This window comes from Branchiostoma lanceolatum, chromosome 13 (assembly GCF_035083965.1).
Source record: "Branchiostoma lanceolatum isolate klBraLanc5 chromosome 13, klBraLanc5.hap2, whole genome shotgun sequence".
Taxonomy (NCBI): Eukaryota; Metazoa; Chordata; class Leptocardii; order Amphioxiformes; family Branchiostomatidae; genus Branchiostoma; species Branchiostoma lanceolatum.
This window is the reverse complement of record NC_089734.1, coordinates 15,034,655-15,049,506: the sequence shown is the minus strand read 5'-3', so window position 1 is coordinate 15,049,506 and position 14,852 is coordinate 15,034,655. Positions and strand designations below refer to the sequence as shown.

Sequence of the window (14,852 nt, the reverse complement as noted above, 5' to 3'; positions counted from 1 at the left end):
AACAAACATGAATAGCAAAAAAAATGAATAGCAAGAATATATAACTCATTTTGAAATGATGGCGATAGCATTACAATAGGTCACGATTTTATTGAGATATCTTATTGATTATATTAATCAAGTAGCCAAATGTTTTCTCGCATGCCGGTATTTTGGGCATTAGGGTACGTCAGGACAAATTTTAAGACGATACAGCGCGGCCCCCTTTTTTGGATAAAATGAGCTTTGATTCTATTTACTGAAAGGTATCTTACTTTGATCGCGAAGGCATGCCACCAAGGCCGCTGATCGATTTCGCTCTGTATTCAAGTTGCGTTTCAAGGTTTCAACAGTGTCGGACGGTTCGGATATGTCGTACACATTGCGTTTCATGGCGCCAAGAGTGTCGGACAGTTGAGATATGTCGTCCACGTTACGTTTCACATTGTCGGACAGTTGAGAAATTTCCTAAAGGATTTTACAGTGCCAAAAATCATTAAGCGCAGAAAGGAATGTAGAATGCAATGAGGTAAGATCTTAGTTATTGCATAGGGGTACAGGCCAAGAACTGACGCAGGCACATAGGATGCTTTTTAAAAAACTTGTAATAGCATCATTCTCTGAAGATTTGTAAAACCACCGACGTCTAGATCTTGTAATTAATCATTCTCTACATTCAACTAAAGTTTCGCTGTGATTCGAGGGACCTGTCCGAATGTTCTGCTGCAGAATTGTTTTATTTGTACTTTTTGGACAGTTAACATAGCTAGTGGGATACAGTACGTGTGGGGTTAGTTGTTATAGCTGTAAACGATTGATAATGAATAAGGTCATATCACCTCGAATTTGCGACTCTATCCGATGTACCAAAATATGAAACCAAATAAATGTACCTCTTTATTGAGTAGCACCCTCACGAAGAGTCCTGCGATGACCACAATTGCCACAATAACAGTAATAGCAACCATGCAGCCGCGATAGGAGCGAACGAAGTGACGGAGAACACGGCGGCCGTTTCCTTTATCTTGATACGTGCTGTCTGAAAACAAATGGTGGCCTTTTTTAATTTTTTTCCGAATAACAACACAAAAGATAAGATTGCAGGTTTGGGAAAATGTGTTACAGAAAAAAAAGAATACTATAGTGAACCTGGCGTTTATTTGCGTCACGTGGCCATCAATGTGAAAATGTCTGAGTAGTTGCAAGTACAGTTATGTCTGTCACGTTTCAAAGCGTTGCCCCACCCGGTGAGTTTACGGTGAGACCCCATGTGAGTCCCAGTGGCTGCCAGGCTCGGGATGGCCCTAGGTTGATTTTCATTTGGACCCAAAATCAGCCCAGGTCCAGGTTAAAAAAATTACGATGGACCCAACCCATACCCTAACCATGAAACGAAGTTCGAGCTAGAAAAACAAAATCGGTGTAATTCCGACCTCAACTGCATATTGCCAACGACCGGAGTAAATAGACATAGTCAGTGACGATAAGGCAAGAGAAAATATGCACAGCTTGGCAAAAATAATCAATTACAATTAGAGTCAGCTACCTTTAAATGTGTCCGTTGTGTCCGGCGGATTGACATGACGCCTGTTGGTCCTGTCATCAGCCCCTTCCAGGTGTGATTCTCCCCGTAGCTTTGCGCGCTGGAGCCGAGCCTCTCGAAATGTCGACGAGATATTCACCACCTCTGCTTCTTCGTACGTGTCTGAAGACATTTCTATCCCTTCTCCCCACTTGTCAGGAGTGCCGATGCCATGGCGGACACGCCCGTGCTGACCACTCTGACGGACAGCAGAGGATTGGGACGGCGGCCCGCTGGTTTGACTGTTGCCGGGCCCCGAGACAGGGAACCGGACCGGCTGTGCTTGCTCGTACATCTGTATTGTACTGACAAACAACGTTTGAGCAGCCTGAAGCTCTTAGAAGATAAATAAAACAAAATGATATCGCGATTAGTCTAAAGAAGTGATGTTGTCTTTGTCCTTATTTGGAAAAACAATCGCGCTGTGACGGAGTGCAAATGACATTTTGTTTTTCAGCGAGTGGCAGACAATTTTATGAAATCAATACGTCAACCTACCCAAGGAGGTAGACACATCCTAGTTAACCTTTTCAAATAGTACGTGAGAAGTTGTCAATGTTGTATGTGATTTTTAAGACCCTCGCTGAGACATGCACACGTTGTTAGTTGTTATCATAGGCATAGCAGACACGCCCATATACAGACATATGTTTTTGCCATTGGTTAAAATTCCAACATAAGTTTATCTATTTGCTGTGGGTATGTTTAAGACAAGGGTAACTTAAGTAGTCTTTGTGACACAATCAAAACGTATAGATGAGAACTTGGTCTAAACAAAATTTATTTCTTAGTTCAACATTGAGGTGCCATAAACTTTATCATCACAACTCCTTAATGTGGATCACACAAGTACACACTTTTCTATTTCTCTATTATTCCATCTCTCTCCATATATGTGTGTGTGTGTTTATGTGTTTGTGATTGTGTGTGTTCTTGTGAGCGTGTGTATTTGTGTGTATTTGTGTGTGTGTGTGTACTTGTGTGTATTTGTGTGTGTGTGTGTGTGTGTGTACTTGTGTGTATTTGAAAACGCTTTTGAAGCATTCGAGAAGTGAACATTATTACTCAATATACTCATTAGACATAATTTCTATTGTAGTCTCGACCCTACTGAAGCTTCACATGCACAAACAACACTTTCATCAATGAACCATTTTCAGACTACATTCAGGTCTTCCGATTCTCAATCACCCAGTCATGACGCCGATTGCTGTATCCTATCCGCCATTCCGTGTAAAGTTGAAGAACACAATGAAGTTTATAAACTTCCCTATAGAATTCATGAACAAAAGCTTAGATTGAATGGAATACAAGTGCAGTTACATTTTCATTTAGTAGATTGATTCAAATGATGTGATTCTCATCTAAGAAGGTCGTAGTAACATAAAGAAAACAACTTGCTAATTGGCTAATTGCCATAACTCCAGCTATTGGGTATGTTGTAGCGTAGGTTTGCCAAGTGGCATTACTCTCCAAGCAGATGTCTGTGGAGAAAATTCTGACCAGTTTATCAAATGCCGCGTTTTTGTTGGCTGTCTCCCCCACTTCGGTGGCTATAAAAACTCATTTTGCCAGTTAGATACGTTTTTCTCCAGTTTGCTTTTGTTAGATCTGTTTGGAGATTAGAGTAGTGCTGCCGTCTGTCGAAGTGCAATGGTACAGTAGTGGTGAGAGTTCAGTCTGTCACCTCTGTACACCTGTGTCCTGAAAGATATGAACGAAGTTAGTATGGGTCTAATTGTGAAAACAAATTGATGATTTCATATAATTTCTTTACGTAAGAAACCATTTTAATTTCATAAGCAAGAGTCATTTTGATAAATGGTACATTTCCATGAAGCACCTGAAATAGCTTGGCAGTTGAAGCGGCAACTGATATTGGATTGGTAGTTGACGTGATGTCTTGCCCTTTCTACAGCTCATTAATTATCGAATAGTATCAGCTCGATTCGGCGGGGACATGGATGAGTAATGAGGTTCTCTCTTGCTAGGACAACAAGAAAACAGAACTAAAAAGAAATGTCACAGTCCTTCCACAGAAAAGGCTTAAGGAATGTAACGATAGGTGCATGTTTGGAGCATGTATATCAGACAACCAAAGTCAGATGTCTTTTCGTCTCGCTTGGGGAAAATTCTCTTTTTCTAAAAGGCAGTTGTAGGGAGAAGTATCTGTTAAATTACATCACAAACAGGAGAGCAGTTGTTCATGATTAGCAACACACTGCTATCTATTAATCTTCATTTCATCTTTTAGACCCAAGCCGTTTCATTAAAAAAAAAGAAATCTAATTTTTCGTAGAAAATACCTCCCTTGTAAAATAATATTTAGAGGATTTTCAATCCAATGCAGGTTACCATGACAATATATTTGTCTGCTAGTGGGTCATGTAATTTGCTTTTGAGCGTTTCATGATACAATTCTGGTTGGAAAGGTTGAGTGTGAGCCAATTAATATTGAGTCTCATGGATCTAATACTCTAATCGATTATGTGAATATTATACAGATGTATCCAAAAGAAAGACAATTTTTTTGCATATTTAAAATCAGGGGCATTTTGTTCAAGTTCCTTCAAGTTGGAGGTATTATGGGCTCCCAACTTGATATACTTGCAGTTTTCCAGGTAGCTCTGCATCACCCCTGTCCTTAAACAAAAGCTAGTACATTTCCTTTAAGTAGACCAAAAGCGCGTCTTAGCTCCATGAAAACATTCTGTACCATCTACTTAAGTTATAATATAATAACAGTGGCGTCATCTTACCTGCATACACCTGTACTTCACACAGAGACAGGACGTCCTTCCGGCAGATCAGTTGAACAGACACCCACCTCCCTAAGATGGGCTCGGCACACCGCACGTCGATGGTCTCACCGTCCGATGGAGCTTCCGAGTAAATGTCCCCACATGGTGCGTTTTGACGGAAGTCCTCAAAGGGACCAACTCGCACCATGAAGTTTCGCAGTCGTTCTCCTGTAAAATGTGCATTTCAGACGTTCTATATATAGGATCTATAGAAAAGTTACTTTTGTTTTAAAAATTATCAAAGCCAGCGATTTCTAATATTGTTGGAACATGTAGTATCATATTGCAGGCTGATGTATGATGATTGGAATCAACATCGCATATATGCACATTTTTTGTCAATTGATGGATTAAAATCTAAATATACATAAAGTCAAAAACCTTCATGTATTATCTAGCAATAGTTCAGCGGCATATGTATGTGCTGTTAAGTGATTATCTTTTCTTAAAGTAGATTCTCACATATTTACTCTGATAGGCCAAACAATGATAACGTTGCCTTCGATCTACTCACCACAACAGTCCCCACGGTTGATGACTGTCACGTGACTGATGACGTATGTGTCTCCAAGATCAACCTTCCACCACGGCTCGTAATCCAAGCCCGTATGTGTGCATTCCTGTCGAGGGTACAGAACGGTTCCTGTGTTTCCGTCCACAGCTAGTTCCGCGGCATATCCCAATCCGTACAAGCTGCTCTGTGAAGCATTCTTGTGTAGTGCAGCATTTACATCTGCGTAGAACACAAGATCTGTTACTACATGCAGCCTTAGACACAACCCGTTCAAATCCAAGAACAAGAAATGTTTCCAAGTAAGCACTTCTATAGTAAAACTAGAGTTCGGAGACCTCATACATCCCTGATTTATTCTGCTTAATGCAAATCACTTCCATGTTTACGTAATCTATGTGAGGTCATAATTTGCATAAGTTGCACATCATTATGCATGTCTCTGTTTATGTTACCTGCATACTTAATATCATGGAGGTCCGTCCTTCCTTTCTTCAGTTATTCTCCTTGAAAAAAATTGACAAAAACGCCCCTGTAGTTCCAGAGCAAGTTGCTAGGGTGCCCAAACCTACATCAGTTCCGTACATTACGAGATCATAGCACGTCCAGGTAAAAATATTAAAAACTTCATTTCTGCTGCAGTACGAAGGTCACGTGCAAGGGGGCCAGAAATAGAACTTCGTCTTTCTATATCGACTACACACATGCTAAATATTATCATAATTCATTGAGAGGTTATAGAGTTATGCTGACAACAAAAATCCAGAAACACAAACATATACACAGATACACACACAGACACACCCAAAACTATATTTCCATTTTTCATGGAGTTGATGATATTCCGTAGTGTAAATAAGGCACTCAATAAAACATAAAATACATCTCATTATGTTAATCATCACATGAGGCAACTCAATTCAAAAACAACAAAACCCCATCAACCACTGCTTTAGTTATCGTCAACAAACCTTTCCAACAAAAAGGCTGACTTCATTTCCTATCAAAGCCGCGAGAGGTCCAAACATTCTTATGTAGAATGAGTACAATAATGATCAGAAAACTTACCCGGTTGACAGCAGTATATCTTGTGTCCCACCAGGCAACAGTTCCCGTCTCCACAATCGTCATTCCTCACGTAGGTGCCGGAGTCGCAGTCACCTGGGTAACAGAAGGGAGCTCTGCCTTCCCAGTAGCACTCTGGAATAACACATGTATTGAACATATTACACCACTCGTTTACACTAGTGCTGCGTACCGGTACGGTGTACCGGTACTGTACCGGTCTAATGGCATTCATCAAAGGGCGCATTTGTGAAATCATCTAAAAGATCTCTTGCACAGACGGAAGGCCTATGAGACACGCCTTGTGCTGCTACGGTCACAATTGGACGAGAGGGGTCCGGTCGGGTAGTTAACCGGCTTTTTTTCACTTTCGGGCATAACCCCAACCTGGGACAGCCGACGGCAACAGTCCTATTTTGGGGCACGGCCGGGCCCCGGATTTTGCTGCGGTACGAAGGACACGTACAAGGGGGGCAAAAATAGAACCGGACCTTCGTCTTTCTATATCGACTACGCACATACTGAATATTATTATAATTTAATGAGAGTTATGCTGACTACAAAAATCCAGAGACACAAACACACACACACAGATACACACACAAGCACACACAAAACTATATCTCCATTTCTCATGGCGTTGATAATATTCAGTAGTGTCAAGTTGTTGCATGTTAGTATCATGGATCTATTAGCAAGATTGCGGACATATTTACATTTATCTAAGAAGCAATTTTGACACAGTAATGATATCATAAGCATCTTACTTGTTTCGCGACGACACGCCATCATGGCCACTGTTCGGTCTTGCTCGACGTCCGCGCTGTGCTTAAAGGCGCTAGTAGTGTCGGGCAGTTGGGATATGCCGTCTATGTTGCGTTTCATGGCGTCAGTCGTGTAGGGCAGTTGGGATACGCCGTCCATGTTGCGTTTCAAGGTGTCAGTCGTGTCGGACAGTTGGGATATGCCGTCCATGTTGCGTTTCAAGGTGTCAGTCGTGTCGGACAGTTGGGATATGCCGTCTATGTTGCGTTTCAAGGTGTCAGTCGTGTAGGGCAGTTGGGATATGCCGTCCATGTTGCGTTTCAAGGTGTCAGTCGTGTAGGGCAGTTGGAATATGCAGTCTATGTTGCGTTTCAAGGTGTCAGTCGTGTCGGACAGTTGGGAAATGCCGTCCATTTTGCGTTTCAATGTGTCAGTAGTGTCGGGCAGTTGGGATATGCCGTCCATGTTGCGTTTCAAGGTGTCAGTAGTGTTAGGCAGTTGGGATATGCTCTCTATGTTGCGTTTCAAGGTGTCAACAGTGTTGGGCAGTTGGGGCATTTCCTAAAAGAGTTTCAAACATCATCAACGTATATCAAGAAAAATATCAGAGTGTTAGATCTTAGTGACCTTATTTGATAAATCTATAACAAAAACGAATAGAAAATCTACAACGCGTGTTTAAAGATTTCATTTCCTTTATCTAGTAATTATCAATCCTGTCTCTGGACCTGGAAGTTTGGAGTTCTTGGGAACTTAGAACAGCACACTTATTGCTTGGTGATACGGGCGAGGAATAGACACAGGCGCATATGTATCTTTATAGTTGAAAGAGTTGGATGTTTCTTAAACATGCAAACTTTTGAAAGGCCGATTCTTGGAACATCTTGTAAGATATTGGTCATTTTGAGATAAATGAAATCAGTAAAATGGTCTCTGTAAGGAAAGTTGTTATAGTTTTGAAATCTTGAAGATGAGATTATGACACATGGCATGTCGGACGTGGCATTTTTTTATTTTAGCATTGTGCATATCAATCAAATACCTCTCTATTGATGAACACCATCAGGACGAGTCCCACGATGACCAACGTTGTCACCGCAGCAGTAGTGCAGGCCATGCAGCCGCGATAGGAGCAAACGAAGTCACGGAGAACACGGCGGGCGTTTGCTCCACCCGGATCCGGGCCATCTGAAGAAAAAAGTTGACCACAGTTAGGCTTAGGTCCCAATTGGAAAAAGGGGCCAGCCAGGTATTAGAAGAACTGTTTTTTTTTATTTTTTATTTTAGGGCGCGACAGCTACGTGTCACAGTGGGACATACTGCGCCCGTCGAGCTTTCGGGGCCCGGCCGGTATCCTTAATCGGACTTAAAATCAACGCGGGACCCGCTAACAAATAGATGCCGTGAGCTAATCATGTGAACACCGGGAGGTACCCATCCCGTACCCGGCAGTCCACCGGGGGAAATGTGTGGCTTCAGGGCCCGGCCGGGACTACACCCTCTACGAGCAACGGAACAATTGGGACCTAAGCGCAACACCTCATACGTACGGATGTATACGTAGCAACTTGGTAATTTGATAAAACACTTATAGATATAGTTTCAGCCTAGTGTCAAAGTCGGTAAAAATGGGCGGTGATATATATTCAGAGAAAATATTTTCAACTTGCAAAACACTTTACACAGTATTCTAAAGACGAAAACAAACTACAAGATAAGAGTCAGCTACCTGTAGACGTGTCCGCTACATCAGGTAGATTGACATGCCGTCTCATGTTTGTGGCATCAGCCCCCTCAAGGTGTGATTCTTCCCGTAGCTTGGCACGCTGCAGCCGAGCTTCTCGAAACGTCGACGACATATTCACCACCTCGGGTTCTTCATATGTGTTTGAAGACATTTCTATCTCTTCTCCCCACTTGTCAGGAGCGCCGGTGCCATGGCGGACGCGCTCGTGCTGACCGCTCTGACGGACAGCAGAGGATTGGGACGGCGGCCTGCTGGTTTGACTGTTGCCGGGCCCCGAGACAGGGGACCGGACCGGCTGTGCTTCCTCGTACATATGTATTGTACTGACAAACAGCGTTTGAACAGCCTGATGCTATCAGAGATGCATGAATAAAACAAAATGATATCACGATTGGTCTGAAGAAGTGGTTTTGTCTTTGGCCTTATGTGGAAAGACATTCGTGCTGTGACGCAGTGCCCAAATGACATTTTGTTTTTCAGCAAGAGTGAGACTAATTTTCGGAATGAAGACGGCAACCTACGTAAGGGGGCAAATACATCAATTTAGACCTTTCTTAGACACGTGAATAGTATTGATTTCTTTCTCCCGCATCTTCAAATAATGTACAATGTGGACCCATCCTGCAACGCGTGCAAACCGTCATTCGTATATGTGAATCTTCTACATTTATACACGCAATTTCGACCGTTGTCATGTTTAAGATTCTAACCCTTAACCTTCATGTGGAGTAACACTATACTGTTTATCATCAACCACTATGAGGCTATATTACACAGTATTGTTAAAAAAGAAATGAAGAAAGACTGAATGCAGCCAGAGGCTGTTTCCACAACCTCCGAGCCGCAGAACACAGTGGATCATCATCATCATTGTTAAAAAAAGATGTCTAACGAAATACTTTTGGGCCTGCATCTTTTTTCCGTAGAGTCTTTGATGACCCCCTTCCCCCCATTACGATCTAATTTCAAACCACTTTTTTGCGCTTTGATTTAAGCTCTATTTCGCACAGCATTCGTTCCTATACCATAAATACTTGTGTTCTTTTACATGTCTAGATATGCCATGTGCTAGTATTTTTTGACTGGGTTTTCTTATTGTTTTACAAGTCTATTGTAAGCATTTTGAATTTGAATAGCGGTATGTCTGAGTATGGAATAAATACCGTGCGTTGTTTATTTCACTTCGTTTAAGAACAATTTGTGTACAGCGATCGTTTTCAGGAAAGGAATTCGAAATATGTTGCATTTACCCGCAAATGGTTAGGTGTCTAGCGCTAGCTAATTAATGATTTCATTTGCACTTACACGCGCTACGCAGGCACACAGTAAATATTGGAGGAAGTCAGATTTCAATTGCGAAATAAAGATTTAGATAATGATAACCTTTATTGTATATTATGACATAGCCAGATGGCGACGACTAATCAGAAGCCTCCATTTCCCATGTATTATGACGCCAGAACACACCCGTTTGACCGATCCATTATGTAGAGGGGGAGGTTATCTTTTTGTCCGAATGAGCAGGACGCTCTGGTTGGTGCCCCAAACATCTTCTTGGTGCAGAACTAAAACGGCACATGTAGAAAAGCCCATGTAAGTGGCTCCAAGCAGATGTTTGGGCTCCAAGCAGATGTCTGGGCACCAAGCAGATGTTTGGGCTCCAAGCAGATGTTTGGGCTCCAAGCAGATGGTGGGGCTACCTAAAACACATTGAATAAAGGTGACTTAAGATTTTCTAGTGCTAGATTTTGGGTTAGAAATACACATTTTTGGTTAAAAAAAACTGTCGGCTTACGCGCCCAGGCGGTAACACCACCTTTCATCATAATATTTGACAAGAAAAGAGCTAACCCCATACAAATTATTTTTGTTCGAGGCTATTTTGTTTAAAATGACGATTACATTGTGTTTTTTTGGGGGCCAAAAACATCGGAAACAGCTATTTTGGGGTAGTTTTTTTTAATTAGAAATTCGCCCCAGTTTAGAAAAAAAATGTCTCGGACAATTTTGATAAGAAAGCTATAATAGGTAATAGTTGATTTCTCAAAAGATTAATTCTGTTGTTATGAGCTAGGCGTAAAGCCGTAAAAGTCATAACCCGATCCCACACAAGCAGCTCGTTGTCTCCCGCGAAATCCAACACCTGTAACGTAACGACCGTTTCCGTCGAACACCATATCGAACATATAAACCCCCCTGTTCTATTTGGAACACCTCCGTCAAAACAGCGCTTGTAGGACTCGGCGCGGTTCATGCCACATTTGTGGCGGACGAGAATCATTTAGAATTTAATAAAATCGAAAACATTGGCCTATAAAACAAGTCTGTACTTATATACGTACACCTGAGATGTAGTAAAATCCATGTTTTGTGTCATATATGATCGGGACATCGGGTACTGCAATGGACCTTGCGCCCCCCAACCTGCTCCGTACTGGAACAGTCCGAACATAGTTCTGGTGTCGGCCGCGCCGCTGGCCAGGCACGCGGCCGGACTCGAATTTTCGAGACTGGGCTGCCTTAACCCAACAGAGAGGTAAAAACACGTACGAACATGTGTTTGAGTCGGTACAAAAATACACTTCGCTAATTGTCAACCTGGCCAGTATTAGCTAAATATATTTCATACCTCAATGCATGAGACATAAGATTGACAGAGTCTGGCTTAAAACACAGACTCACAGTAAACAACACCTCCTCAGGCTGATGTATCACCGTGAAAGACACGGACGTGCTAAGGTAAACAGCGGGACGAGGAACAAAATAACTAGGAAAACTTCATGCAGAACGCACGACAAGCACTTTGACACAGGGACTTCTTACTCGTAGGTTAAATGACCCAATATGACCCGATCGGGGGCAAAGTACGGGTAGTGATTCAATCCCAGAAGCGGTTGAGATTTTTGAAAAGACTACATTTTACGAATTAGAAATTAACAATTTTTGTAAAATTTCGTTTCAACTTAACGACTAAAATTCATAATCCAGTTATTGTATAGTCACGTTACAAATGTTTCATACGTGTACTTGTCATAAATTCATAAATTGTCAATGTCATTGCAGGCCATTGAAATGCCCCCCTCCCCCCCCCCCCCCCCTTCGTACGTCCCACGCCGCGGAGCCTTCTAATGATAAATTTTGGTTGGTGTTGACTTGTAAACATACCCTTGCAGCCCTGGTAGGTTAACAATGAGAAAAATGTTTCATATCCACCAGCTACGTGTATGCATGGCATCGTACAGGTGTAAGGTAACGCAAGCAACACTGCCTGAACATAAACAATGAAGGTTCGCGTGACGGCATAAGGAAATATCTTCAGACAAGTCTCCGTCAAAGAGTAGTTTACTAGGCATCTGGACAAGAACATAGAAGGGTACTGCTCGGTGTCGCTCAGTTATACTATTCCCGACATATGTACGTTAAAGGTGTGGATTTGGGCACCGGAGTTGGCATGGGGACCTTCCGTGAGGCCCGGGTGCATTGTGAGCGCCACTGGCTGCGGGTTGTCTTCGTTCTGGTTTGCCTCACAGCAAACATAGCAGGTGAGTGCGGTTTTCAAGTTTCCTTGGCCTGGTTTACATACGCGTTTCCAAGTACACTCACACTCCGAGTGTACTCGGAGTACTCGGAGCACACTAATGTGCTTGAAAAGGCGTTTGTAAATCCAGCCTTAGTGGGAAGTCGCGTAGTGTGTTAGCAACCCCCATGATTATATAATATCCTTGCCTATTCAAATTACATTGATATCCCAGCCTACCTATAGCTAGTTAAATTATAATGGGAATATCACGCCAAATTAAAAAGACGACAAAACACACAGGGCGTAGAAAAATTCGTTTTCGTCCATGATATGTGTTATTATCTGCAATAGGACAAAAAAAACTGGTAACGGGGGGTGCCCAACCATCGGACGTTTGTTTACGCGCTGGAACTCACGGCGCTCCATTGCTGGTTGCCAGAGAATGGTCATGTTTTGATGAATGAATTTTGAACACATTCATCTAAAGACCATACTTGGACAAGAAATGTATTTATACTGTTCATGGGCCCTTCATGCTCCGCGTTACATGCGGAAGACGCTGTGAGACGTTTTCACGAATGTACCTTCTGATTTAGTGCTACGCCAGATAGTGTGCCTAACTTATTACGCTTTGGTAATTTTGCTCTCTTCGGAAGTTGGTGATGAAGTTAGGGAAATGTAAATAAGGCTTGAAGTCTGCTATATTCTAGCTATCTTTTGACCGGAAAATTTTGACTGTGTGCACTTCTCACGTCATGTGAGAAGGGCTATATCTAGCGCATCTCAGCTCATGTTTCCACGGGAAATAGGCTACTACGCGGCCCGACGTACATATTGAATGCGGCCCGACTTACGAAATCATTACGAAAAAACGACACCGCTTACATCAACAATACTCCGTCTACTTATTGGGAAATATATTCGCCATCTCTGTATTCAGTTTCCTTTTGATAGACGGTACCAATCACATGTTAGAGCGTAACAAAACTGTGCGTTGAATCGTTCCGCCACCATCGCGGCCCAAAAAAATGGCGGGAAAACAACGTCGTCAGACGACAGCAATGTTTACGTTGTTTTTCTTTGGTCGGTTTTCTTCTTAACAAACACTTAAAGACCCAAATTTTTAGTGTTTTATGAAGTTATTTTTCTTATGTGTATGATAGCTGTGTGACTTATGTATCTGCTTGGCACAGGTCGTATATTTAGGTGCCGGGCCGTCTAGCTACGCAGTGACCCTCTACTTAGCGCTACCATCATTATTGTCAAAATACTACTTTTCGACAAAACAAGAAATGAATATGTACACATATGTTTTGAATGTAAATGACAATTATGTGCATGAACTTGGGTTATTTACCTTCCTTATCAGCTTAGTCATTGGACACAAACACGGCGTACTTATGCAAAATAAGATCAGTAAAAAATCCGTGCGATGTTAGGGCGCGTGTGATGTCCGGGCGCCCCCCGTTAGTGTTGGCAGAAGCTGGCCATGTCTTACTGCACATGGTTGGCACAAATTGAGACAAAACACACCAACACTATCACAACAAGTACCTTCAACTCTGTAGAAAAAAAGAATATCTACATTGGCTGATTTCAACAACTAAATATATAAATGACAATCAAATAGATTACAATTAAATACCCTGGCCAACTAGAGCTTTACCATAGTCAAGTCTAAAAAGGAAAACTAAAAGTGTGGGGAGGGGGCCTGATGGATACAAGGTCAAGTTGTCATTTTCTCACGATCGGCTTGGCTTATTGACTTTTCTGTGTAAGTAGGGTCTATTTAGTTGTGAAAAATGTTGCTATGCCAAAACAATCATCAACAATACCCCATCAGAGGCAACACCAGAGCATTCCACTGGGGAATGGTACGGGAGAAATATTAGTATTTATATCTGTTACAGCGTTAATGGATTGGAATTTGATGTGGTGGCGCTGCCATTTTGGGGCGTTACGCCTGAGCGTTCCCAGAGTTCCTTGATTCCGCAACCGTTCTTGACGGACACCATAGTACCGGTAACAAACTGTATTCGCTTTGACACCCATCAAAGAGTCGCACCTCTTTGTCTCCAGTTCGTTTATCACAAGCGTGACATTGGTGGGGAGAGCTGGCAAAAAAACGGGTCATTTGATAAAAAGGTCACAATCTTCCCCACCAACCTCTGCTTGGAGGGTAGTAAGAGACTGTCAGAGACACCCAAAATCGATCTGCTCGGATCCCAGATATCTGCTTGGAGCTCTCTACATCTGCTTGGGGCCCAAACATCTGCTTGGAGCCCAAATATATGCTTGAAGCTCTCTGCATCTGCTTGGAGCTCAAACGTCAGTGACATGGTGTTCCCCAGGCCCAACGGCTGTGATGAAGAAATGGATATCATATGTCATACTTACATGCTTAGCCAATTGGCCCTGAAGTTTACCTTGCCCTTATATGAGGAATGGAATGCTGCTATCAAGACATGAGATTGACTTTCTGTTTTGTAGGCTATACAAACTATGTATTATATTTGCAAGTCAGCACATAAGGCAGTTTGACAGATAACTTTGATTCTCAACTGACATTCAACAGATGTTGGTCGATTTCCCCAGCAATCAAGACAAACCATCCTCGTTCACCAGGACCCTTCCGCTCCACGTTACATCGCTCGCAGAAAGGGCCCTGGTAACACGGGATGGCATCCATGGTTATTGCAGGTCGACGAGACTTGCTGATGAATAATTAATGAGCTAATCCTTATTTGGGACAAATGGCAGTTGTAGCTAATGAATAGTTAATGAGCTAACCCTTATTTGGGACAAACGGCAGTTGTAGCTCATAAATAATTAATGAGCTAGCCGTAACACGTAACCTTATTGGTTGATAGCTTCCCAGCGTT

The 14,852-nt window shown here is 42.3% G+C and overlaps 1 protein-coding gene across 1 annotated transcript in view; it reads left to right on the top strand.

Moving 5' to 3' along the window:
* The first annotated feature begins 11,697 nt into the window (after positions 1 to 11,697).
* The window catches only part of LOC136447689 (protein sidekick-2-like), a 35,736-nt gene continuing 32,581 nt past the window's right edge, over positions 11,698 to 14,852 (top strand). The window contains exon 1 of the mRNA XM_066446731.1: positions 11,698 to 11,992. Within this exon, the coding sequence (XP_066302828.1) occupies positions 11,863 to 11,992 (130 nt within the window). The 5' untranslated portion in view covers positions 11,698 to 11,862. The remainder of the gene's footprint in view (positions 11,993 to 14,852) is intronic.